This window comes from Pristiophorus japonicus, unplaced genomic scaffold (genome assembly GCF_044704955.1).
Source record: "Pristiophorus japonicus isolate sPriJap1 unplaced genomic scaffold, sPriJap1.hap1 HAP1_SCAFFOLD_331, whole genome shotgun sequence".
In the NCBI taxonomy this organism is placed as follows: Eukaryota; Metazoa; Chordata; class Chondrichthyes; family Pristiophoridae; genus Pristiophorus; species Pristiophorus japonicus.
The window spans coordinates 149,006-175,317 of record NW_027253117.1 but is presented as its reverse complement, the minus strand read 5'-3'; the positions used below and the strand labels follow the sequence as shown (position 1 = coordinate 175,317).

The 26,312-nt window shown below is 51.0% G+C and overlaps 1 protein-coding gene across 2 annotated transcripts in view; it reads left to right on the top strand.

Moving 5' to 3' along the window:
* Positions 1–26,312, top strand: part of LOC139249760 (guanine nucleotide exchange factor VAV3-like) — a 197,619-nt gene that overhangs the window by 131,837 nt on the left and 39,470 nt on the right. For both annotated transcript variants that reach the window (XM_070872549.1, XM_070872548.1), the window contains exons 16-21: positions 3,860–3,961; positions 5,759–5,856; positions 9,484–9,506; positions 14,270–14,315; positions 19,920–20,056; positions 21,348–21,413. In XM_070872549.1, coding sequence (XP_070728650.1) covers positions 3,860–3,961; positions 5,759–5,856; positions 9,484–9,506; positions 14,270–14,315; positions 19,920–20,056; positions 21,348–21,413 — 472 coding nt within the window. The remainder of the gene's footprint in view (positions 1–3,859; positions 3,962–5,758; positions 5,857–9,483; positions 9,507–14,269; positions 14,316–19,919; positions 20,057–21,347; positions 21,414–26,312) is intronic.

The following is a 26,312-nucleotide window of genomic DNA, read 5'->3' as shown; positions in this document are numbered from 1 at the left end:
AATAAGATCATGGCTGATCATTCCCTCAGTACCCCTTTCCTGCTTTCTCTCCATACCCCTTGATCCCTTGAGCCGTAAGGGCCATATCTAACTCCCTCTTGAATATATCCAACGAACTGGCATCAACAACTTTCTGCGGCAGGGAATTCCACAGGTTAACAACTCTCTGAGTGAAGAAGTTTTTCATCATCTCAGTCCTAAATGACCTACCCCTTATCCTAAGACTATGTCCCCTGGTTCTGGACTTCCCCAACATCGGGAACATTCTACCCGCATCTAACCTGTACCGTCCTGTCAGAATCGTATATATTTTTATGAGATCCCCTCTCATCCTTCTAAACTCCAATGTATAAAGAGCCAGTTGATCCAGTCTCTCATCATATGTCAGTCCAGCAATCCCAGGAATCAGTCTGGTGAACCTTCGCTGCACTCCCTCAATAGCAAGAATGTCCTTCCTCAGATTAGGAGACCAAAACTGAACACAATATTCCAGGTGAGGCCTCACCAAGGCCCTGTACAATTACAGTAAGACTCCCTGCTCCTACTCAAATCCCCTCGCTATGAAGGCCAACATACCATTTGCCTTCTTCACCGCCTGCTGTACCTGTATGCCAACTTTCAATGACTGATGAACCATGACACCCAGGTCTCGTTGCACCTCTTTGTTCCCCATTATAAATTCACCTGAATCCGACTGCAAGGGACCTACGTTTGTCTTCACTAATCTTTTTCTCTTCACATATCTATAGAAGCTTTTGCAGTCAGTTTTTATGTTCCCAGCAAGCTTCTTCTAATACTCGATTTTCCCCCGCTTAATTAAAACCTTTGTCCTCTGCTGAATTCTAAATTTCTCCCAGTCCTCAGGTTTGTTGCTTCTTCTGGCCAATGTATATGCCTCTTCCTTGGATTTAACACTATCCTTAATTTCCCTTGTTAGCCACGGTTGAGCCACCTTCCCCGTTTTATTTTTACTCCAGACAGGGATGTACAATTGTTGAAGTTCATCCATGTGATTTTTAAATGTTTGCCATTGCCTATCCACCGTCAACCCTTTAAGTATCATTTGCCAGTCTATTCTAGCCAATTCACGCCTCAAACCATCAAAGTTACCTTTCCTTAAGTTCAGGACCCTAGTTTCTGAATTAACTGTGTCACTCTCCATCTTAATAAAGCATTCTACCATGTTATGGTCACTCTTCCCTAAGGGGCCTCGCACAACAAGATTGCTAATTAGTCCTTTCTCATTACACATCACCCAGTCTCGGATGGCTAGCTCCCTAGTTGGTTCCTCGACATTTTGGTCTAGAAAACCATCCCTAATACACGCCAGGAAATCCTCCTCCACCGCATTGCTACCAGTTTGGTTAGCCCAATCTATATGTAGATTAAAGTCACCCATGATAACTGCTATACCTTTATTGCATGCATCCCTAATTTCTTGTTTGATGCTGTCCCCAACCTTACTATTACTGTTTGGTCTGTACACAACTCCCACTAGCGTTTTCTGCCCCTTGGTATGCTGTAGCTCCACCCATACCGATTCCACATCATCGAAGCTAATGTCCTTCCTTACTATTGCATTAATTTCCTCTTTAACCAGCAACGCCACCCCGCCTCCTTTTCCTTTCTGTCTATCCTTCCTAAATGTTGAGTACCCCTGGATGTTGCGTTCCCAGCCTTGGTCACCCTGGAACCATGTCTTCATGATGCCAATTACATCATACCCATTAACTGCTATCTGCACAGTTAATTCGTCCACCTTATTCCGAATACTCCTCGCATTGAGGCACAGAGCTTTCAGGCTTGTCTTTCTATCACACTTTGCCCCTTTAGAATTTTGCGGTAAAGTGGCCCTTTTTGCTTTTTGCCTTAGGTTTCTCTGCCCTCCACTTTTACTTAGGGGGCACAGACTCAAAATACGGGGGAGCCAATTTAAAACCGAGTTGAGAAGGAATTTCTTCTCCCAGAGGGTTGTGAATCTGTGGAATTCTCTGCCCAAGGAAGCAGTTGAGGCTAGCTCATTGAATGTATTCAAGTCACAGACAGATAGATTTTTAACCAATAAGGGAATTAAGGGTTATGGGGAGTGGGCGGGTAAGTGGAGCTGAGTCCACGGCCAGATCAGCCATGATCTTGTTGAATGGCGGAGCAGGCTCGAGGGGCTAGATGGCCTACTCCTGTTCCTAATTCTTATGTTCTTATGTTCTTTCTATCTTTTGCTTCCGCCCCCATTCTAATCCCTCTGTCTCCCTGCATAGGTTCCCATCCCCGTGCCATATTAGTTTAACTCCTCCTCAACAGCACTAGCAAACACTCCCCCTAGGACATTGGTTCTGGTCCTGCCCAGGTGCAGACCGTCCAGTTTGTACTGGTCCCACCTCCCCCAGAACCGGTTCCAATATCCCAGGAATTTGAATCCCTCCCTTCTGCACCACTCCTCAAGCCACGTAGTCATCTGAGCTATCCTGTGATTCCTACTCTCACTAGCACGTGGCACTGGTAGCAGTCCTGAGATTACTACTTTTGAGGTCCTACTTTTTAATTTAGCTCCTAGCTCCCTAAATTCGTCTTGTAGGACCTCATCCCTTTTTTTACCTATATGGTTGGTACCTATATGCACCACGACAACTGGCTGTTCACCCTCCCTTTTCAGAATGCCCTGCACCCGCTCAGAGACATCTTTGACCCTTGCACCAGGGAGGCAACATACCATCCTGGAGTCTCGGTTGCGGCCACAAAAACGCCTATCTATTCCCCTTACAATAGAATCCCCTATCACTATCGCTCTCCCACTCTTTTTCCTGCCCTCCTGTGCAGCAGAGCCAGCCACGGTGCCATCTGCAAACTTCTTCATCATACTCCCTGTATTCAAATCTAAATCGTTGCTATATACCACAAAAAGCAAGGGACCCAGCACTGAGCCCTGCGGAACCCCACTGGAAACATCCTTCCAGTCACACAAACATCCATCGACCATTACCCTTTGCTTCCTACCTTGGAGCCAATTTTGGATCCAACTTGCCACTTTGTCCTGGATCCCATGGGCTTTAACCTTCGTGACCAGTCTACCATGTGGGACCTTATCAAAAGCTTTGCTAAAGTCCATATACACTACATCGTACGCACTACCCTCATCGACCCTCCTGGTTACCTCCTCAAAAAATTCAATCAGGTTAGTCAGACACGATCTTCCCTTAACAAATCCGTGCTGACTGTCCCTAATTAATCCTTGCCTTTCCAAATGCAGACTTATCCTGTCTTTCAGGATTTTTTCCAATAATTTTCCCACCACTGAGGTTAGGCTGACAGGCCTGTAATTACTCGGCCTATCCCTTTCTCCCGTCTTAAACAAGGGTACTACATTAGCAGTCCTCCAATCCTCCGGCACCATGCCCAGACCCAAAGAGGACTGGAAAATGATGGTCAAGGCCTCTGCTATTTCCTCTTTTACTTTGCTCAACAGTCTGGGATGGATTTCATCCGGGCCTGGGGACTTATCCACTTTCAAAGCTGCTAAACCCCTGAATACTTCCTCTCTCACTATGTTTATTTCACCCAACATTTCACAATCCTCCTCGATAGCAGTATCTGCGTTTCGCGTCTCGGTGTCAGGTTTTGTCTGATTTACGCTCCTGTGAAACACCATGGGACGTTTTACTCGTTAAAGGCGCTATATAAATGCAAGTTCTTTCATTAGTTCAGTCACATGATCACAATTTGCAATCGTTAAGACTCTGACTGTTGCTGTGACTAATGAGCGGAGCATCTGGCTGCTGGTCTAGCCGGCAGTCCGGCAGTTTTGTGGGTCTGTTACCGGGGGTCCTCCCTCTCTCACCTGCTTCTCTCTCTGCTCCTTTAGATCCAACATTCGACCCGACAATGCAAACAGCAACAGCCATGCTTTCACCATGCACAGCTTCGAACGCATCACCTGCTGCAGGGAATGCAGCATGCTGCTGAGGTGAGTCGCCCAGGGGCGGGGTTCCGGGGGGCCGGGGTTCCGGGGGGTCGGGGGTTCGTGGGTTGGGGGTTCACGGGTTGCGGGATTCGCGGGTTGGGGGTTCGCGGGTTGGGGGTTCGCGGGTTGGGGGTTCGCAGGTTGGGGGTTGGGGGGTTCACGGGTTGGGGGGGTTCGTGGGTCGGGGAGGTTTCAGGGGATGGGGGTTCGCAGGTCACGGTGTTCGGGGGATGGGGGGGTCGGGGGGTTTCAGGGGATGGGGGGTTCGCGGGTCTGGGGGGTTTCAGGGGATGGGGGGTTCGTGGGTCTGGGGGGTTTCAGGGGATGGGGGGTTCGTGGGTCGGGGTGTTCGGGGGGGTTGGGTTGGCGGGTCAGGGAGGTTTCAGGGATGGGGGGTTCGTGAGTCAGGGGGTTTCAGGGGATGGGGGGTTCGTGGGTCAGGGGGTTTCAGGGGATGGGGGGTTCGTGAGTCAGGGGGTTTCAGGGGATGGGGGGTTCGTGGGTCAGGGGGTTTCAGGGGATGGGGGGTTCGTGAGTCAGGGGGTTTCAGGGGATGGGGGGTTCGTGGGTCAGGGGGTTTCAGGGGATGGGGGGTTCGTGGGTCAGGGGGTTTCAGGGGATGGGGGGTTCGTGGGTCAGGGGGTTTCAGGGGATGGGGGGTTTGTGGGTCGGGGTGTTCGGGGTGTTCGGGTTTGGGTGGGATTGGGGGTTCACGGCTCGGATGGGTGTGGGGGGTGGGTGAGGTCGGAGGGGTGTGGGGGTTGGTTGGGTTGGTGTTCGGAGAGGGATCTGGTTGGGGGTGCTGCTGTTAAAGTCGCGCGAGGCAGAGATCAGACGTGAATACCTGCGATGGGTTTAGGAAGGATAGGAGCCAAGGCTGAGGTTGGAGGAAGGAATGGGAGGGTGAAGTGCTCGGGTACAGAGGTTGGCAGAGATTGCTGCAACACACCAGCTGTTTGATATTCCCTGGAATCCATTCTCGGTTGCCTAGGTTGCTTTCTCCAACAGTTGCTGAACTGAGGTCTGTGTTGGTTGCTAATATCCGAAACTCTGCTGCCCCGTGTCCTAACTCACACCCAGTCCCGTTCCCCCATCGCCCCCTGTGCTCACTGACCGTGTCCTAACTCACACCCAGTCCCACTGACCCATCACCCCCTGTGCTCACTGACCGTGTCCTAACTCACACCCAGTCCCGTTCCCCCATCACCCCCTGTGCTCACTGACCGTGTCCTAACTCACACCCAGTCCCGTTCCCCCATCACCCCCTGTGCTCACTGACCGTGTCCTAACTCACACCCAGTCCCATTGACCCATCACCCCCTGTGCTCGCTGACCGACATTGGCTCCCGGTCCGGCAATGCTTTGAGTTTAAAATTCTCATCCTCGTGTTCAAATCCTTCGATGGCCTCGCCCCTCCCTATCTCTGTAATCCCCTCCAGCCCCACAACGCCCCGAGATCTCTGCCCTCCTCCAATTCTGGCCTCTCGCACATCCCCAATTTTCATCACTCCAACACTGGCAGCCCTGCCTTCAGCTGCTGAGGCCCCAAGTACTGGAATCCCCTCCCTAAACCTCTCCGCCTCTATCTCTCTCTACCTCTTCTTTAAGACGGACCTCAGTCCCGCATTTGGCCGAGCTTTTGGTCAGCTGTCTTCATATCTCATTATGTGGCTCGGTGTCTGATTTACGCTCCTGTGCAGCACCCTGGGACGTTTTACTATGTTAAAGCCGCTATATAAATGCAAGTTGTGGTAAAGGTGTGATGCAGAGCAGTAATCACAGATTGCATTCTTCCCCCAGGGGGATATTTTACCAGGGGTACCTGTGCACTCGGTGCGGAGCTGGCGCTCACAAGGAATGTTTGGGGAGAGTTGCCCCCTGTGGTATGGTGCCTGCAGGTAAAGTCTCAGGGCTTCCTCACAACCTCACAGTGTCATTGCTAACACACCTCTCCAAACGTACTGACAGATAAACTCTTCGATGTTTATACAATATATTGCATTGTTTTAGCCCCATAATCAATACGTTACAGAACTGTATCAATTCCAAACTAATCCCACTGCCCCGCTCTCTCCCCATAGCCCTGTATCAATCTCCAAACTAATCCCACTGCCCCGCTCTCTCCCCATAGCCCTGTATCAATCCCTAAACTAATCCCACTGCCCCGCTCTCTCCCCATAGCTCTGTATCAATTCCAAACTAATCCCACTGCCCCGCTCTCTCCCCATAGCCCTGTATCAATCCCCAAATTAATCCCACTGCCCCGCTCTCTCCCCATAGCCCTGTATCAATCCCCAAACTAATCCCACTGCCCCGCTCTCTCCCCATAGCCCTGTATCAATCCCCAAACTAATCCCACTGCCCCGCTCTCCCCATAGCCCTGTATCAATCCCTAAACTAATCCCACTGCCCCGCTCTCCCCATAGCCCTGTATCAATCCCCAAACTAATCCCACTGACCCGCGCTCTCCCCATAGTCCTGTATCAATCCCCAAACTATTCCCACTGCCCCGCGCTCTCCCCATAGCCCTGTATCAATCCCCAAACTAATCCCACTGCCCCACTCTCTCCCCTTAGCCCTGTATCAATCCCCAACTAATCCCACTGCCCCGCGCTCTCCCCATAGCCCTGTATCAATCCCCAAACTATTCCCACTGCCCCGCTCTCTCCCCTTAGCCCTGTATCAATCCCCAAACTAATCCCACTGCCCCGCTCTCTCCCCATAGCCCTGTATCAATCCCAAACTAATCCCACTGCTCCGCTCTCTCCCCATAGCCCTGTATCAATCCCCAAACTATTCCCACTGCTCCGCTCTCTCCCCATAGCCCTGTATCAATCCCCAAACTAATCCCACTGCCCCGCTCTCTCCCCATAGCCCTGTATCAATCCCCAAACTATTCCCACTGCTCCGCTCTCTCTCCATAGCCCTGTATCAATCTCCAAACTAATCCCACTGCTTGGCTCTCTCCCCATAGCCCTGTATCAATCCCAAACTAATCCCACTGCCCCGCTCTCTCTCCATAGCCCTGTATCAATCCCAAACTAATCCCACTGCCCCGCTCTTTCCCCATAGACCTGTATCAATCCCCAACTAATCCCACTGCCCCGCGCTCTCCCCATAGCCCTGTATCAATCCCCAAACTATTCCCACTACTCCGCTCTCTCCCCATAGCCCTGTATCAATCCCAAACGAATCCCACTGCCCCACTCTCTCCCTATAGCCCTGTATCAATCCCCAACTAATCCCACTCCCCCGCTCTCTCCCCATAGCCCTGTATCAATCCCAAACTAATCGCACTACCCAGCGCTCTCCCCATAGCCCTGTATCAAACTCCAAACTAATCCCACTGCTTGGCTCTCTCCCCATAGCCCTGTATCAATCCCCAAACTAATCCCACGGCCCCACTCTCTCCCCATAGCCCTGTATCAATCCCAAACTAATCCCACTGCCCCGCTCTCTCCACATAGCCTGTATCAATCCCCAAACTAATCCCATTGCCCGCTCTCTCCCCATAATCCTGTATCAATCCCAAACTAATCCCACTGCCCCGCTCTCTCCCCATAGCCCTGTATCAATCCCAAACTAATCCCACTGCCCCACTCTTTCCCCATAGACCTGTATCAATCCCCAACTAATCCCACTGCCTCGCTCTCTCCCCATAGTCCTGTATCAATCCCCAAACTAATCCCATTGCCCGCTCTCTCCCCATAATCCTGTATCAATCCCAAACTAATCCCACTGCCCCGCGCTCTCCCCATAGCCCTGTATCAATCCCCAAACTATTCCCACTACTCTGCTCTCTCCCCATAGCTCTGTATCAATCCCAAACGAATCCCACTGCCCCACTCTCTCCCTATAGCCCTGTATCAATCCCCAACTAATCCCACTGCCCCGCTCTCTCCCCATAGCCCTGTATCAATCCCAAACTAATCGCACTGCCCCGCGCTCTCCCCATAGCCCTGTATCAATCCCCACACTAATCCCATTGCCCGCTCTCTCCCCATAGCCCTGTATCAATCCCCAAACTAATCCCACTGCCCCACTCTCTCCCCATAGCCCTGTATCAATCCCCAAACTAATCCCACTGCCCCGCTCTCTCCCCATAGCCCTGTATCAATCCCCAAACTAATCCCACTGCCCCACTCTCTCCCCATAGCCCTGTATCAATCCCCAAACTAATCCCATTGCCCCACTCTCTCCCCATAGCCCTCTATCAATCCCCAAACTAATCCCACTGCCCCGCTCTCTCCCCATAGCCCTGTATCAATCCCTAAACTAATCCCACTGCCCCACTCTCTCCCCATAGCCCTGTATCAATCCCCAAACTAATCCCTTTGCCCCACTCTCTCCCCATAGCCCTGTATCAATCCCCAAACTAATCCCATTGCCCGCTCTCTCCCCATAGTCCTGTATCAACCCCAAACTACTCCCACTGCCCCGCTCTCTCCCCATAGCCCTGTATCAATCCCCAAACTAATCCCCTTGCCCGCTCTCTCCCCATAGTCCTGTATCAATCCCAAACTAATCCCATTGCCCCGCTCTCTCCCTATAGTCCTGTATCAATCCCAAACTAATCCCATTGCCCCGCTCTCTCCCTATAGTCCTGTATGAATCCCCAAACTAATCCCATTGCCCATTCTCTCCCCAGCTCTATCTTTCACTGTTTCAGATATTTCCGTTGAAAGAGGCAATGATCTCTGCCACAGACAGCCCCTGTGATGAAACAATCCATCCACCAATAACCCTCTGTGTAAACAATGTTTAAATTGATGATGCCTCGTCACTGATGCCCCAACTAGAGGAACCTATCTTTCCCTCTTCACACACTCACAACTCAACATTATTTAAATCCTCTATTAAGTGTCCTCTCGGCCTTCTCTGTTCCCGTGAACCCAGTCCCACTTTCCCATCTCCCCCTCGCTTCCGTTCCCTACCCGGGGAACCCCCAGTGAGTCTACAGTGCCTGCCTGCCCGTGCTCTGCGTGTACTATCTGTTCTATAATGGGCCCCCGCCCTGCCCCAGTCTCTAACTGTGGGTGTGCACATTACAAGCTCTTTTTACCAGTCGATTTTATGCCCCGCATTTATAAAAGCCAAAATGCAGTTGGATATTTTTAATTAAGAATAAGTTTTATACTGTGATGCTCAAACTATTATAGTACTGGTGTGAAGCAAGACGTCGGTATGGACTTCACTTCCAGAGTGCCAGCTACACGATGTGGGTTGGATTAGATTTGATCCATTCCTGTAAACATATACAGACCGGCAGTCTCAGACAAAGCCAAACACCCTCACATTTAGCCAAATAGTCAGCTAGGTGTCAGCACAGTGCGATCCCACTGCTGCCGGTCTCCCCAACGGTCTGTGTCTCCCCGAGTGTCCCGCTGGAAACAGCAATGGCTTTGATGCAGGAGGAGGGCCAGGCTCCAGACTGCCATCAGACACACAGGCTCCATACAGGGAGAAAGTTCATCTGTCTGGTCTTGTGTGGAACTTTGCTAATGCGATGTTTAATCTTGTTCCAGATTCTGGGCGGGCGAATCAGGGGGTAAGTGTTGCTACTCCTTTCTCAGACATTGTTTGTGTGTGTGTGAGTGTGTGAGAGTGTGTGAGTGTGTGAGTGTGTGAGAGTGTGTGAGAGTGAGTGTGTGTGTGAGAGAGTGTGAGTGTGTGAGAGTGTGTGAGAGTGAGTGTGTGTGTGAGAGAGTGTGAGTGTGTGAGAGTGTGTGAGAGTGTGAGAGTGAGTGTGTGTGTGAGAGAGTGTGCGAGTGTGAGTGTGTGTGTGAGTGTGTGAGAGTGTGTGAGTGTGTGAGAGTGTGTGAGTGAGAGTGTGTGAGAGTGTGTGAGAGTGTGTGTGAGTGTGTGTGAGAGTGTGTGAGAGTGTGTGAGTGTGAGTGAGAGTGTGTGAGAGTGTGTGAGAGTGTGTGAGAGTGTGTGTGAGAGTGTGTGAGTGTGTGAGAGTGTGTGAGAGTGTGTGTGAGTGTGTGTGAGAGTGTGTGAGAGTGTGCGAGTGTGAGTGTGTGTGAGTGTGTGAGAGTGTGTGAGTGTGTGAGAGTGTGTGAGAGTGTGTGTGAGTGTGTGTGAGAGTGTGTGAGAGTGTGTGTGAGTGTGAGTGAGAGTGTGTGAGAGTGTGTGTGAGTGTGTGTGAGTGTGTGTGAGTGTGTGTGAGAGTGTGTGAGTGTGTGAGTGAGAGTGTGTGAGAGTGTGTGAGTGTGTGTGAGAGTGTGTGAGAGTGTGTGTGAGAGTGTGTGAGAGTGTGTGAGAGTGTGTGAGAGTGTGTGAGAGTGTGTGAGAGTGAGTGTGTGTGTAAGAGAGTGTGCGAGTGTGAGTGTGTGAGAGTGTGTGAGAGTGTGTGAGTGAGAGAGAGTGAGAGTGTGTGAGAGTGTGTGAGTGTGTGTGAGAGTGTGTGAGAGTGTGAGAGTGTGTGAGAGTGTGTGTGAGTGTGTGTGAGAGTGTGTGAGAGTGTGTGAGAGTGAGTGAGAGTGTGAGTGTGTGAGAGAGTGTGTGTGCGAGTGTAAGTGTGAGTGTGTGTGAGTGTGAGTGAGAGTGTGAGTGTGTGAGAGAGTGTGTGTGCGAGTGTGAGTGTGAGTGTGTGTGAGAGTGTGTGAGAGTGTGTGAGAGTGTGTGTGAGAGTGTGTGAGAGTGTGTGAGAGTGTGAGTGTGTGTGCAAGTGTGAGTGTGTGTGAGTGTGTGTGAGAGTGTGAGAGTGTGTGTGAGAGTGTGTGGGCGAGAGTGTGTGTGTTCTTATCAAAAATGCATTGAGATGTTGATATATATTTTCTTGCAGTAATTGCGTAGGAGTTTCAGTAACACAACTTTCTTCATTAAGTATCACAACCTGTATTTATACAGCACCGTTAACACAGTAACATGTCCCACAGAAACATTATCAAACAAAATTTGAGACCGAGCTACACAAGGAGACATTAGACTTGGTCAAAGAGGTCGGTTTTAAGGAGGATCTTAAAGGCAGCTGAAGGCACGGCCGCCAATGGTGGAGTGATTAAAATCAGGGGGTGTGCAAAAGGCCAGAATTGGAGGGTCGCAGAGATCTTGAGGGTTATAGTCCTGGGGTTACAGAGATAGGGAGGGGTGTAGGGTGGGAGGGGGTTACTGGGATAGGGAGGAGTGTAGGGGGGAGGGAGTTACAGGGATAGGGAGGGATGTAGGGGAGACGGGGTTACAGGGATAGGGAGGGGTGTAGGGTGGGAGGGGGTTACTGGGATAGGGAGGAGTGTAGGGGGGAAGGAGTTACAGGGATAGGGAGGGATGTAGGGGAGACGGGGTTACAGGGATAGGGAGAGGTGTAGGGTGGGAGGGGTTACAGGGATAAAGAGGGGTGTAGGGTGGGAGGGGGTTACAGAGATAGGGAGGGATGTAGGGTGGGAGGGGGTTACAGGGATAGGGAGGTGTGTAGGGTGGGAGGGGGTTACAGGGATAGGGAGGAGTGTAGGGTGGGAGGGGGTTACAGGGATAGGGAGGGGTGTAGGGTGGGAGGGGGTTACAGAGATAGGGAGGGATGTAGGGTGGGAGGGGGTTACAGGGATAGGGAGGTGTGTAGGGTGGGAGGGGGTTACAGGGATAGGGAGGGGTGTAGGGTGGGAGGGGGTTACAGGGATAGGGAGGGGTGTAGGGTGGGAGGGGGTTACAGAGATAGGGAGGGGTGTAGGGGCCGCAGGAGGTTACAGATAGGGAGTGCTGTAGGGCTGGAGAAGGTAACACAGATCAGGAAGAGTGTGGGGCTGGGGGGGGCAACAGAGATAGGGAGTGTTGTAGGGTTTGAAGTGTTACATAGGTCAGGAGGGACATGGCCATGGATGGATTTGAACACAGAATAATCATTTTAAAATTGAGGCATTGCTGGACCGGGAGTCAATGTAGTTAAGCGAGCAAAGCGGGTGATGGGTGAGTCGGACTGGGTGTGAGTTAGGACACGGTCAGTGAGCACAGGGCGTGATGGGTCAATGGGACTGGGTGTGAGTTAGGACACGGTCAGTGAGCACAGGGCATGATGGGTCAATGGGACTGGGTGTGAGTTAGGACACGGTCAGTGAGCACAGGGGGTGATGGGTCAATGGGACTGGGTGTGAGTTAGGACACGGTCAGTGAGCACAGGGGGTGATGGGGGAATGGGACTGGGTGTGAGTTAGGACACGGTCAGTGAGCACAGGGGGTGATGGGTCAATGGAACTGGGTGTGAGTTAGGACACTGGGGCAGCAGAGTTTTGGAAGAGCTGAACTTTATGTAGGGTGGTAGTTGGGAGGCCGGTCAGGAGGTAACAACAGCCACGGATGAGTGTTTCTACACCAAATGGGCTGAGGCAGGAGAGGAGTCGGGCGATGTTATGGAGGCGGAATTTAGCGGCCTTGCTGATGGAAAGGATATGGGATCAGAAGCTCAACTTGGGGTCAGGTGGATTCCAAGGTTGTGAACGGTCTCAGGCAGTTTCCAGGGAGAGGAATGGGCTCAGGGGTCAGGGATGGAGTCGGGGGTCAGGAAGAGGGATGGGGTCGGGGGTCAGAGAGAGGGATGGGGTCGGGGTTCAGGGATGGGGTCGGGGTCAGGGAGAGGGATGGTGTAGATGCTCAGGGAGAGGGATGGGGTCGGGGGTCAGGGAAAGGGATGGGGTTCAGGGTCGGGGAGAGGGATGGGGTTGGGGGTCAGGGAGAGGGATGGGGTCGTTGGTGAGGGAGAGGGATGGGGTTCGGGGTCGAGGAGAGGGATGGTGTGGATGCTCAGGGAGTGGGATGGGGTCGGGGGTCAGGGAGAGGGATGGGATTCGGAGTCGGGGAGAGGGATGGGGTCGTGGGTGAGGGAGAGGGATGGGGTCAGGGAGAGGGATGGCGTCAGGGGTCGGGGGTCATGGAGAGGGATGGGGTCGGGGGTCAGGGAGAGGGATGGGGTCGTGGGTGAGGGATGGGGTTCGGGTTCGGGGAGAGGGATGGGGTTGGGGGTCAGGGAGAGGGATTGGGTTGGGTGTCAGGGAGAGGGATGGGATTCGGAGTCGGGGAGAGGGATGGGGTCATTGGTGAGGGAGAGGGATGGGGTTCAGGGTCGGGGAGAGGGATGGTGTGGATGCTCAGGGAGTGGGATGGGGTCGTGGGTGAGGGAGAGGGATGGGGTCAGGGAGAGGGATGGCGTCGGGGGTCAGGGAGAGGGATGGGTCGGGGGTCAGGGAGAGGGATGAGGTCGGGGGTCAGGGAGAGGGATGGGGTCGGGAGTCAGGGAGAGGGATGGCGTCGGGAGTCAGGGAGAGGGATGGGGTCGGGGGTCAGGGAGAGGGATGGGGTCGGGGGTCAAGGACCGGAGTTTATGGCGGGGGGGACTGAAGACAATGGCTTTGGTTTTTCCAGATGAAGGATCTGTTGCAGCTGGATAAGATCAGAGTGCGGAGGTCACTGACGGGTCGTGGGAGGTCACTGACGGGTCGTGGGAGGTCACTGACGGGTCGTGGGTGAGCCTGAGCAAAAGATATGATGCTATTAATAATTAATGTCAAATTCTGTGCCAACAGAACTTTATTTGCTGTGTAATAATTAAATATTCAAAGCAAATAATTTATGAATTTTATTTTATCCTCAAATAAATGAACGATATTTAGAGAATGTGTTGTAAAATACAGCAGATCTTGATACCAGAACTGAGAGGTTATACCTGTCAGGAAAGTTTGAACAGCCTGGGGCCCTTCCCTCTGGGAACGAGGAGACTGAGGGGCAACCAACTAGAGGGCTTTAAAATTATGAAAGGGTTCGATAGGGGAGACGTGGAGAAGATGTTTCCCCATGTGGGGGAGACCAGAACTAGAGGCCATCAATATCAGACACTCACTGATAAACCCAACGGGGAATTCAGGAGAAACCTCTTTACCCAGAGAGCGGTGAGAATGTGGAACTCGCTGCCACAGGGAGGGGTTGAGGTGAATAGTATCAATGTATTTAAGGGGAAGCTGGATAAACACATGGGGGAGAAAGGAATAGAAGGATATGGGGATAGGGTGAGATGGAGAGGGGTGGGAGGGGGCTGGTGTGGAGCATAAACCCCGGCACGGAGCGGTGGGGCATAAACCCCGGCACGGAGCGGTGGGGCATAAACCCCGGCACGGAGCGGTGGGGCATAAACCCCGGCACGGAGCGGTGGGGCATAAACCCCGGCACGGAGCGGTGGGGCATAAACCCCGGCACGGAGCGGTGGGGCATAAACCCCGGCATGGAGCGGTGGGCCATAAACCCCGGCATGGAGCAGTGGGCCCAATGGCCTGGTTCTGTGCTGTACACTCGGTGTAACTGTCTCTTTTCTGGTCTTTAATACAGAATTGGTTCAATGGACACAAGCGACACATGAGATACTTGGACCCAGGTGAGTTCAACTTTATGTTAGTAAAACCGTCTCCCAATCACTGACTGTGTTCATGTTGTTTGGTGGATTGATGGCTCGAAATGTTGTTTATAATTAAACAAGCAAATTAGAATTAAATTATAATTAAATAAGCAAGTAATTAGGAAGGCTAATGGCATGTTGTCTTTTATTGCGGGGTTTGGAGTACAGGAGTAAGGAAGTCTTGCTATAATTGTACAGGGCCCGGGTGAGACCACACTGGGAGTACTGTGCACAGTATCGGTCTCCGGATCTAAGGAAGGATATACTTGCCTTGGAGGCGGTACAGCGAAGGTTCGCCAGACTGATCCCTGGGATGAGAGGGTTGACCTATGAGGAGAGATTGAGTAGAATGGGCCGATACTCGCTGGAGTTTAGAAGAATGAGAGATGATCTCATTGAAACATGTAAAATTCTGAAGGGGCTTGACAGGGAGGGTGTTTCCCCCAGGGCTGGAGAGTCTAGAACCAGGGGTCACAGTCTCAGGATAAGGGGTCGGCCATTTAAGACTGAGATGAGGAGGAATTTTTTCACACAGAGTTGTGAATCTTTGGAATTCTCTACCCCAGAGGGCTGTGGAGGCTCAGTCTCTGAGATCGATAGATTTTTGGATATTAAGGCAATCGAGGGATATGGAGATCGGGCGGGAAAGTGGAGTTGAGGTCGAAGATCAGCCATGATCTTATTGAATGGCGGAACAGGCTCGAATGGCCTACTCCTGCTCCTAATTCTATTCTTTTGTTCTCATGTGCAAGGTTGTAAGTTCAAGGCAAACTTCAGAGACTTGAGCACAAATCTTTCGATTAGTCATTAAATGTTCAGCCCCCTCAGGTGAATGTAAAGGATCTCCAAGCACTATTGGAAGAAGAGCATGGTAGTTCTCCCCTCTGCTTTGGCTAATATTTATCCCTCAACCAATATCACTGAAACCGATTATCTAGTCATTATCTCATTGCTGTTTGTGGCACCTAGCTGTATGCAAATTGGCTGCCGCGTTTCCTGCCGTGTTTCCTGCATAACAATAACATTCATTGTCTGTGAAGCACTTTGTGATGCCTGAGATGGTGAGAGGCGCTATATAAATACAGGTTATTCCAACCTGAACCTAACTGGTTTTGCCGGATCCTGTCAGCAAGTTCCAACAGCAGATTTATAATCGACAGACTGTTCCACCACAGCGGGCTTTCAGTGAAACCGCTGCCAATATTTCAGTTGCAGCAGTGTTGAAACTTGTGCAGCTCAAGAGTCATTTTTAGATAAATGAAACACAGCATCGCTGGCCAAAATAAAGAGTTGCTGGAGTTTAAAAAGTTCTGACTTTAGTTACCACAATCCTTTGTTTATATTCATGCATTCCGGGGATGTAGGAGTCGCTGGCAAGGCCCACGTTTATTGCCCTGTCCTCAGTTGCCCCGAGAATGAGGGTCTGGGCTTCCCCAACTGCTGGGAGCGGGTTTGATACAAACGGAGTTTCTCACTCGGACACTTCAGGGGGCGTCTTCTTGGGCAGTCTCTGGGACTCGAGGAATACTTCCGTCCACACTAAAAGTGAGTTCTCAGGTGACTGAACAGTCCAATACGAGAGCCACAGACTCTGTCACAGGTGGGACAGACAGTGGTTGGGGGTAAGGGAGGGTGGGACTGGTTTGCCGCACGCTCCTTCCGCTGCCTGCGCTTGATTTCTGCATGCTCTCGGTGACGAGACTCGAGGTGCTCAGCGCCCTCCCGGATGCACTTCCTCCACTTAGGGCGGTCTTTGGCCAGAGACTCCCAGGTATTACACTTTATCAAGGAGGCTTTGAGGGTGTTCTTAAAGCATTTCCTCTGCCCTTCTGGGGCTCGTTTGTCATGAAGGAGTTCCGAATAGAGCGCTTGCTTTGGGAGTTTCGTGTCGGGCATGCGAACTATGTGGCCTGCCCAATGGAGCTGGTCGAGTGTGGTCAGTGCTTCGATGCTGGGGATGTTGGCCTGATTGGGAACACTGACGTTGGTGCCTCTGTCCTCCCGGTGGATTTGTAGGATCTTGCTGAGGCAGCGCTGGTGGTATTTCTCCAGCGACCTGAGGTGTCTACTGTACATGGTCCACGTCTCTGAGCCATATAAAGTGCAGTTAAGAGTCAACCACATTGGTGTGGGACTGGAGTCACATGTAGGCCCAGCCCGGGTAAGGACGGCAGGTTTCCTTCCCTGAAGGACATCAGTGAACCCGTTGGTTATTGTGGTGGCTCTGTTACTGGACCAATAATCCAGGGAACGGGAGTTCAAATTCCACCCGCGCTGTTTGAGAATTTACAATTCAGTTTATGAACTCTGGCAATAAAAAACTGGGATCAGTAAAAATGACCATGAAACTGTCGGATTGTCGTAAATACCCAACTGGTTCACTGGTTCTTTATTTAAAAACTGGAATCTGTTCCAGCTTCGATAGCCTTTGGGTGAAAAGATATTCTAATCTCTAATCCTGCTAAGAACCTGTGTTCCGTGTTCACTGACCCGTCTAAATTGAATCATAGAATCTCACAGCACAGGAGGCCATTGGGCCCATCGAGCCTGTGCCGGCTCTGTGACCAGCGATCCCATCAGTCCCACTCCCCGCTCTTTCCCCACAGCCCGGCAATTTTTTACAGTCCAGGTATTTACCCAATTCCCGTTTGAAAGTTACTATTGAATCTGCTCCCACCGCCCTTTCAGGCAGCGCGTTCCCGATCACAACAACTCGCTGCGTAAATAAACTCTCCCCATCTCCCCCTCTGGTTCCATCGCCGATTATCGTCAATCTGTGTCCCTCTGGTTACCGGCCCTCCTGCCCCGGGGAACAGGTTCGCCTTAACATTCTTTGCTCTCAGGAGAACATCCCCATTTTCTTCAGGTTTTGTGAGTTAACAACTATTCCCTCAAAGATTGCGGGGTGGTCTAATTGAGGTGTTTAAGATGATTAAAGATTTTGACAGGGTAGATAGAGAGTAACTATATCATGCAACTTGCATTTATATAGTGCCTTTAACGTAGCAAAACGTCCCAAGGTGCTTCACAGGAGCGTAAGTCAGACAGAATCTGCCACCGAGCCACACAAGGAGATATTGGGGCAGGTGACCCAAAGCTTGGTCAAAGAGGGAGGTCTTAAGGAGCGTCTTAGAGGAGGAAGGAGAGGCGGAGAGGTTTGGGGAGGGAGTTCCAGAGCTTGGGGCCCAGGCAGCTGAAGGCACGGCCGCCGATGGTGGGGTGAAGGAGTGGGGGATGGACATGACTAGCTGAGTAGCCCTCTGCCCAATCCACACACGCACCCTGCTACACAGCTCGGGCTGGCGGTATAAACCCAGGCACTGCCGGCCAGACATTCCTGCCGGATCAGACAGATTGCTTTCGCGTGTCGACGCTTGTGGGAAATTGTGATTTGAGATTTCTCCCCCTGCGGTATGAGAACTGTCTCTCAGTCGCACGCTGAGTCGATTGTTGGGCGTGGTCGCGGGAACATTCCCTCCCCTCTTCCAATCGTATTTTGACTCGAAGTACAAAGAATCAAAGTTCTGTTTTTGAATCAAAGTTTCCCGAGATTGGTACCAACTCGCAGCGAGAGCGGGAGCCAGGTTGCAAGGCTCGAGAGGCTCAGGAGTGCACCTGAGCAAGTTGGAACTTCACCTCACAGCAAGACAAGAATCCGAACAATGGGTAGGGGAAATAGCTCTGGTTTTCCAAAAGGCATTTGCTAAGGTGCCTCATAAAAGGTTGCTGCGCAAGATAAGGGCTCATCTGGACTGGAGGTAATGCATCAGCAGGGATAGAGGATTGGTTAACGGGCAGAAAGCAGGGAGTCGGGATAAATGGGTCTTTGTCAGGCTATAATTAGTGGGGTGTCACAAGGGCCTCGGGCCTCAGCTATTTACAATCTATATTCACGACTTAGATGAGGGGACCGAGTGTAATGTATCCACGTTTTCTGCCGATGCAAAGCTAAGTGGGACAGTAAGCTGTGAGGAGAATACAAAGAGATATAGACAGGTTCAGTGAGTGGGCAGTAAGGGGGCAGATGGAGTATAATGTGGGGAAATGAGAAATGATTCACTTTGGTAGGAAGAATAGAAAAACAATACTTTTTTTAAATGGTGAGAAAGTATTAAATGTTGGTGTTCAGAAAGATTTGGGTGTCCTTGTCCAAGAAACACAGAAAGCGCGCATGAAGGTACAGCAAGCAATAAGGGAGGCAAATGGTATGTTGTCCTTTATTGCTGGGGGTTGGAGTATAAGAGTGAGGAAGTCTTGCTACAATTGTACGGGGATTGGTGAGACCACACCTGGAGTACTGTGCACAGTTTTGGTCTCCTTATCTGAGGAAGGATGCTAAGAGGTTGTTTCCCCTAGAATCAGGGGTCACAGTCTCAGGATAAGGGGTTTGCCAGTTAAGACTGAGATGAGGAGGAATTTCTTCACTCAGAGGGTGGTGAATCTTTGGAATTCTCTGCCCCAGAGGCTGTGGAGGCTCAGTCACTGAGTATATTCAAGGCTGAGATTCATAGGATTTTGGACTCCAGGGAATTCAAGGGATATGGGGATCAGGTGGCAAAGTGGAGATGAGGTCAAAGATCTTAGTGAAGAGTCGAATGGCCTATACCTCCTCCTAATTCTTATGTTCTTTTATTCTTAGCATGTAATATCACAGAGATATTACTGACTCTTGTATGGCTTTCATGGTTTTGAGATGGGCGCAGTCCTTTGTTCTGACTTTGGTCCCAGATTTTATAATCCGCTTCCTGTTTTGTCTGTGATCCGCTCCCTGTTTTCTGACTGATCCGCTCCTTGTTTTCTAACCGATCCGCTCCCTGTTTTGTGACTGATCCACTCCCTGTTTTATATCTGATCCATTCCCTGTTTTGTATCTGATCCACTCTGTTTTGTGCCTGATCCGCTCCGAGTTTTCTCACCGATCCATTCCCTGTTTTGTGTCTGATCCGCTCCCTGTTTTGTGACTGATCCGCTCCCTGTGTTATCTCTGACCCGCTCCTTGTTTTATCTCTGACCCAATCCCTGTTTTGTGACTGATCCGCTCCGTGTTTTCCCACCGATCCGCTCCCTGTTTTGTGTCTGTCCCACTCTGTGTTTTGTGCCTGGCCCACTTCGTGTTTCCTCACCGATCCGCCCATTTTGTATTTGATCCACTCCCTGTTTTGTATCTGATCCGCCCCTGTTTTGAGACTGACCAACTCCATGTTTCCTCACCGATCCGCTCCTTGTTTTGTATCTGATCCACTCCCTGTTTTGTGCCTAATCCGCTCCGTGTTTTATGCCTGGCCCACTCCGTGTTTTCTCACTAATCCGCTCCGTGTTTTGTGTCTGATCCACTCTGTGTTTTGTATCTGATCTGACCCACTCCATGTTTTGTGTCTGACCCATTCCGCGTTTCCTCACCGATCCGCTCCTTGTTTTGTTTCTGATCCATTCCCTGTTTTGTATCTGACCCACTCCGAGGTCTATCTATGGTGAGTGCGATCATGCAGTGATCCAGGTGATCAGTGAGCATGGAACATGCTGTCCCGGACGGACAGGGAATGTTTGAGTAATTGACCTGGTGTAACCTGCTCTTCCCTCCAGGGTTACCGAAGATGCAAGTGATGAGACGCTATAACGGGACACCTCACCCTCCGCCGTACGCTGGACCTGCCTTAATTATTCAGCGGGGAGACATCATTGAGGTTGTTCGCGCTGAAGCCCACTACACCTGGTGGGAGGTAAGAGCAACCGGTCCGTGCAAATATAACACAAACAAAGATGTTCTTTCCCATTCGAACATTACAGATTACAAAGCAACAATGTGAGCCCTGGCTCAGGTAGTCACAGTCTCGCTTCAGGAGTCATGGGGTCATAATCCCACGGCAGACAGTCGAGCCCATAATCCAGTCCCACACTCCAGTACAGTACTGAGGGAGCGCCGCACTGTCGGAGGGGCAGTACTGAGGGAGCGCCGCACTGTCGGAGGGGCAGTACTGAGGGAGCGCCGCACTGTCGGAGGGGCAGTACTGAGGGAGTGCTGCACTGTCGAAGGTGCAGTACTGAGGGAGTGCCGCACTGTCGGAGGGGCAGTACTGAGGGAGTGCTGCACTGTCGGAGGGGCAGTACTGAGGGAGTGCCGCACTGTCGGAGGGGCAGTACTGAGGGAGTGCTGCACTGTCGGAGGGGCAGTACTGAGGGAGTGCCGCACTGTCGGAGGGGTAGTACTGAGGGAGTGCTGCACTGTCGGAGGGGCAGTACTGAGGGAGTGCCGCACTGTCGGAGGGGCAGTGCTGAGGGAGTGCCGCACTGTCGGAGGGGCAGTGCTGAGGGAGTGCCGCACTGTCGGAGGTGCTGTCTTTCGGATGAGACGTTAAACCGAGGCCCTGTCTGCCCTCTCAGGTGGACGTGAATGATCACATGGCCAGTATTTCGAAGTACAGTAGAGGCGAGGTCACCCCCGCATACTGAGGCCAATATTTATCTCTCAACTAACGTCACCAAATCAGATTACCTGTTCATTACATTGCTGTTTGTGAGAGCTTGCTGAGCACAGATTGGTGCTGCGTTTCCCCACATTACAGCAGTGACTACACTTCAAGAAGTACTTCATTGGTTGTAAAGCGCTTTGCAAGGTGCTGGTGTTGTGGAGTGAATGTATGGAGTGTGTGTGGGGCGGGGGGGGGGGGAGTGTATGTGGGTGTGGGGGAGGGTGTTGTGTGTGTGGGGGGTGGGTTGTGTGTGGGGGATGTGGGTGGGGAGTGTGTGTGGGGGTGGGGAGTGTGTATGGGGGTGTGGGATGTGGGTGGGGAGTGTGTATGGGGGTGGGGGTGTGTGGGATGTGGGTGGGGAGTGTGTATGGGGGTGGGGGTGTGTGGGGGATGTGGGGGGCGGGGGGGGGGGTGTGTGGGGGATGTGGGGGGCGGGGGGGGGGGGGTGTGGGGGATGTGGGGGGCGGGGGGGGGGTGGGTGAACGATCTCTGGGCAGTTCCTGGTCCGCTCTGTGATGTAACTATCTCCGTGCCGTTGCAGGGTAAAAACCTGACGACGAGGGAAGTCGGATTCTTCCCCAGTGACTCGGTCATACCCTTGCCCTGTGTAAGTACAAACATTTCACTCTCCATCAATATTCCATCCTGATCTACGGCAGTGTTTGGATATTGCAATGTCTGAGCCAGTTAAAGATTACACACAATTACACAGAGTGTACGGCACAGACCGCTCACCGGTCTGGTCCTATCGCTCCGTGCCGGGGTTTATGCCCCACCGCTCCGTGCCGGGGTTTATGTCCCACCGCTCCGTGCTGAGGTTTATGCCCCACCGCTCCGTGCCGGGGTTTATGCCCCACCGCTCCGTGCCGGGGTTTATGTCCCACCGCTCCGTGCCGGGGTTTATGTCCCACCGCTCCGTGCCGGGGTTTATGCCCCATCGCTCCGTGCCGGGGTTTATTCCCCACCGCTCCGTGCCGGGGTTTATGTCCCACCGCTCCGTGCCGGGGTTTATGCTCCACACCAGCCCCCTCCCACCCCTCTCCATCTCACCCTATCCCCATATCCTTCTATTCCTTTCTCCCCCATGTGTTTATCCAGCTTCCCCTTAAATACATCGATACTATTCACCTCAACCCCTCCCTGTGGCAGCGAGTTCCACATTCTCACCCCTCTCTGGGTAAAGAGGTTTCTCCTGAATTCCCCATTGGGTTTATCAGTGACTGTCTTATATTGATGGCCCCGAGTTCTGGTCTCCCCCACATCAGGGCGCTTTATTGGTCAAGCAACACTTACTCACCAATAACCTGCTCACCGATGCCCAGTTTGAGATTCGAGGACCACTCGGCTCCAGACCTCATTCCAGCCTTGGTCCAAACATGGACAAAAGAGCTGAATTCCAGGGGTGAGGTGAGAGTGACTGCCCTTAACATCGAGGTGGCATTTGACCGAGTGTGGTATCAAGGAGCCCTAGTAAAACTGAAGTCAATGGGAATCAGGGGAAAACTCTCCACTGGCTGGAGTCATACCCAGCACAAAGGAAGATGGTTGTGGTGGTTGGAGGTCAATCATCACAGCCCCAGGACATCGCTGCAGGAGTTCCTCAGAGGATGAGATTGGGGAATTAATAATGGGGAACAGGGAAATGGCAGAGACTTTGAACAAATATTTTGTATCGGTCTTCACGGTGGAAGACACTAAAAACATCCCAATAGTGGATAATCAAGGGGCTATAGGGAGGGAGGAACTTAATACAATCACTATCACTAAAGAAAAAGTACTTGGTAAAATAATGGGACTAAATACAGACAAGTCCCTGGACCTGATGGTTACATCCTAGGGTCTTAAAAGAAGTGGCTGCAGAGATAGTGGATGCATTGGTTGTAATTTACCAAAATTCCCTGGATTCTGGGGCGGTCCCAGCAGATTGGAAAACCGCAAATGTAACGCCCCTATTTAAAAAAGGAGGCAGACAGAAAGCAGGAAACTATAGACCAGTTAGTCTAACATCTGTGGTTGGGAAAATACTGGAGTCCATTATTAAGGAAGCAGTAGCAGGACATTTGGAAAAGCATAATTCAATCAAGCAGAGTCAGCATGGTTTTATGAAAGGGAAATTGTGTTTGACAAATTTGCTGGAGTTCTTTGAGGATGTAACGAGCAGGATGGATAAGGGGGAATCAGTGGATGTGGTGTATTTAGATTTCCAGAAGGCATTCGATAAAGTGCCACATAAAAGGTTACTGCACAAGATAAAAGTTCACGGGGTGTGGGTAATATATTAGCATGGATAGAGGATTGGCTAACTAACAGAAAACAGAGAGTCGGGATAAATGGGTCTTTTTCCGGTTGGCAAACAGTAACTAGTGGGGTGCCACAGGGATCGGTGCTGGGACCCCAACTATTTACAATCTATATTAATGACTTGGAAGAAGGGACCGAGTGTAATGTAGCCAAGTTTGCTGATGAACCAAAGATGGGAGGAAAAGCAATGTGTGAGGAGGACACAAAAAATCTGCAAAGGGATATAGACAGGCTAAGTGAGTGGGCAAACATTTGGCAGGTGAGTATAATGTGGGAAAGTGTGAGGTTATTGACTTTGGCAGTAAAAATAGAAAAGCAAATTATAATTTAAATGGAGAAAAATTGCAAAGTGCTGCAGTACAGAGGGACCTGGGGGTCCTTGTGCATGAAACACAAAAAGTTAGTATGTAGGTACAACAAGTGATCAGGAAGGCCAATGGAATGTTGGCCTTTATTGCAAGGGGGATAGAGTATAAAAGCAGAGAAGTCCTGCTACAACTGTACAGGGTATTGGTGAGGCCACACCTGGAGTACTGCGTACAGTTTTGGTCTCCGTATTTAAGGAAGGATATACTTGCATTGGAGGCAGTTCAGAGAAGGTTCACTCGGTTGATTCCTGAGATGAGGGGGTTGATTTACGAGGATAAGTTGCGTAGGTTGGGCCTCTATTCATTGGAGTTCAGAAGAATGAGAGGTGATCTTATCGAAACATATAACATACTGAGGGGGCTCGACAAGGTAGATGCAGAGAGGATATTTCCCCTCATGGGGGAATCTAGAACTAGGGGACATAGTCTCAGAATAAGGGGTCACCCATTTAAAACGGTGATGAGGAGGAATTTCTTCTCTCGGAGGGTTGTAAATGTGTGGAATTCTCTGCCCCAGAGAGCTGTGGAGGCTGGGACATTGAATATATTTAAGGCAGAGATAGACAGATTTTTGAGCGATAAGGGAGTAAAGGGTTATGGGGAACGGGCGGGGAAGTGGAGCTGAGTCCATGATCAGATCAGCCATGATCTTATTGAATGGCGGAGCAGGCTCGAGGGGCCATATGGCCTACTGCTGCTCCTATTTCCTACGTTCTTATGTTCCTATGACTGCACAGTGTTCAGTTCCATTCACAACTCCTCAGATAATGAAACAGTCCGTGCCCACATACAGCAAGACCTGGACAACATTCAGGCTTGGACTGATAAGTGGCAAGTAACATTCACACCACACAAGTGACAGGCAATGACCATCTCCAACAAGCGAGAGTCTAACCACCGTCCCTTGATATTCAACAACATTACCATCACCGAATCCCCCACCATCAACATCCTGGGGGTCACCATTGACCAGAAACTTAACTGGACCAGCCACATAAATACTGTGGCAACAAGAGCAGGTCAGAGGCTGGGTATTCTGCGGCGAGTGTCTCACCTCCTGACTCCCCAAAGCCTTTCCACCATCTACAAGACACAAGTCAGGAGTGTGATGGAACACTCTCCACTTGCCTGGATGAGTGCAGCTCCAACAACACTCGAGAAGCTCGACACCATCCAGGACAAAGCAGCCGCTTCATTGTCACCCCATCCCCCACCTTCAACACTCACTCCCTCCACCACCTCCAACACTCACTCCCTCCACCACCTCCAACATTCACTCCCTCCACCACCGGCGCACCGTGGCTGCAGTGTGCACCATCTACAAGATGCACTGCAGCAACTCGCCAAGGCTTCTTCGGCAGCACCTCCCAAACCCGCGACCTCTACCACCTAGAAGGACAAGGGCAGCAGGTGCATGGGAACACCACCACCTCCACGTTCCCCTCCCAGTCACACACCATCCTGACTGGGAAATATATCGGCCGTTCCTTCATCGTCGCTGGGTCACAATCCTGGAACTCCCTCCCTAACAGCACTGTGGGAGCACCTTCACCACACGGACTGCAGCGGTTCAAGAAGGCGGCTCACCACCACCTTCTCAAGGGGCAGTTAGGGATGGGCAATGCCAGCGACGCCCACATCCCGGGAATTAATAAAAAATAAACGATTGGTCTGATACATTGGACATCTACTGTCTGTGAGTATCAGTGTACCCGATACAATCACTATAGTAAGCTTTTAAAATATCCAATCATATCTTCGTACACATTCCGCAATGGTGAGTCGCGATGTCGAATGTTACAGAGAACCGATCAACAGTCCTGTGGAATGTTCGCTGAGTAATAAACAACAAATGGTCACAGATAATCTCTGCACTGAACGAGTTCATGTATCCACAGCATACACACAAAATATAATAGAAACATCGGAGCAGGAGGAGGCCATTCAGCCCCTCGAGCCTGTTCCGCCATACAATGAGATCACGGGCTGATCTACAACCTAACTCCATATACCTGCCTTTGCTCCATATCCCTTAATACTTTGGTTAACAAAAAGCTATCAATCTCCAATTAAAAATGAACAATTGATCTCGTATCAATTGTCGTTTGCGGAAGAGAGTTCCAAACTCCCACCACCCTTTGTGTGTAGAAGTGTTTTCTAATTTCACTTGTGAAAGGTCTGGCTCTAATTCCTCGACTATGACCCCTAGTCCCAGACTCCCCAACCAGCGGGAATAGTTTCTCTCTCTATCTACCCGATCTGTTCCCCTTAATATCTTAAAAACTCCAGCTGTGGTCTAACCAGGGTTTTGTACAACTGCAGTATAGCTTCTACCCCCATGTATTCTAGTCCTGTAGATATGAAAGCCAGCATTCCATTGGCCGCCTTGATCATTTTCTGTACCTGTTCATGGCATTTTAATGATCTATGTAACTGGACCCCTAAATCTCTTTGGATCTCCACTGTTTCCAGGTTTTGACCATTTAGAAAGTAGCCTTTTTAGGTCCAAAGTGGATGAACCCTCAGTTACCAATATTGGAATCCATTTGCCGCAGTTTTGCCTATTCACTGAATCTATTGATATCTCTTTGTAATTTCTTACTTCCAGCTACACTGCCTACGCTGCTGCCTATCTTTGTGTAATCGGCAAACTTAGATATGTGGCTCTCTATCCCTTCATCTGTATCGATAATAAATACTGTGAATAGTTGAGGCCCCAACACTGATCCCAGCGGGATACCACTAGCCACGAGCTGCCAATGAGAGTATCCTAATTGTCCCCACTCTCTGTCCCCTGCCGCTCAGCCAATTTCCTCACCAGGTCAATAATTTACCCT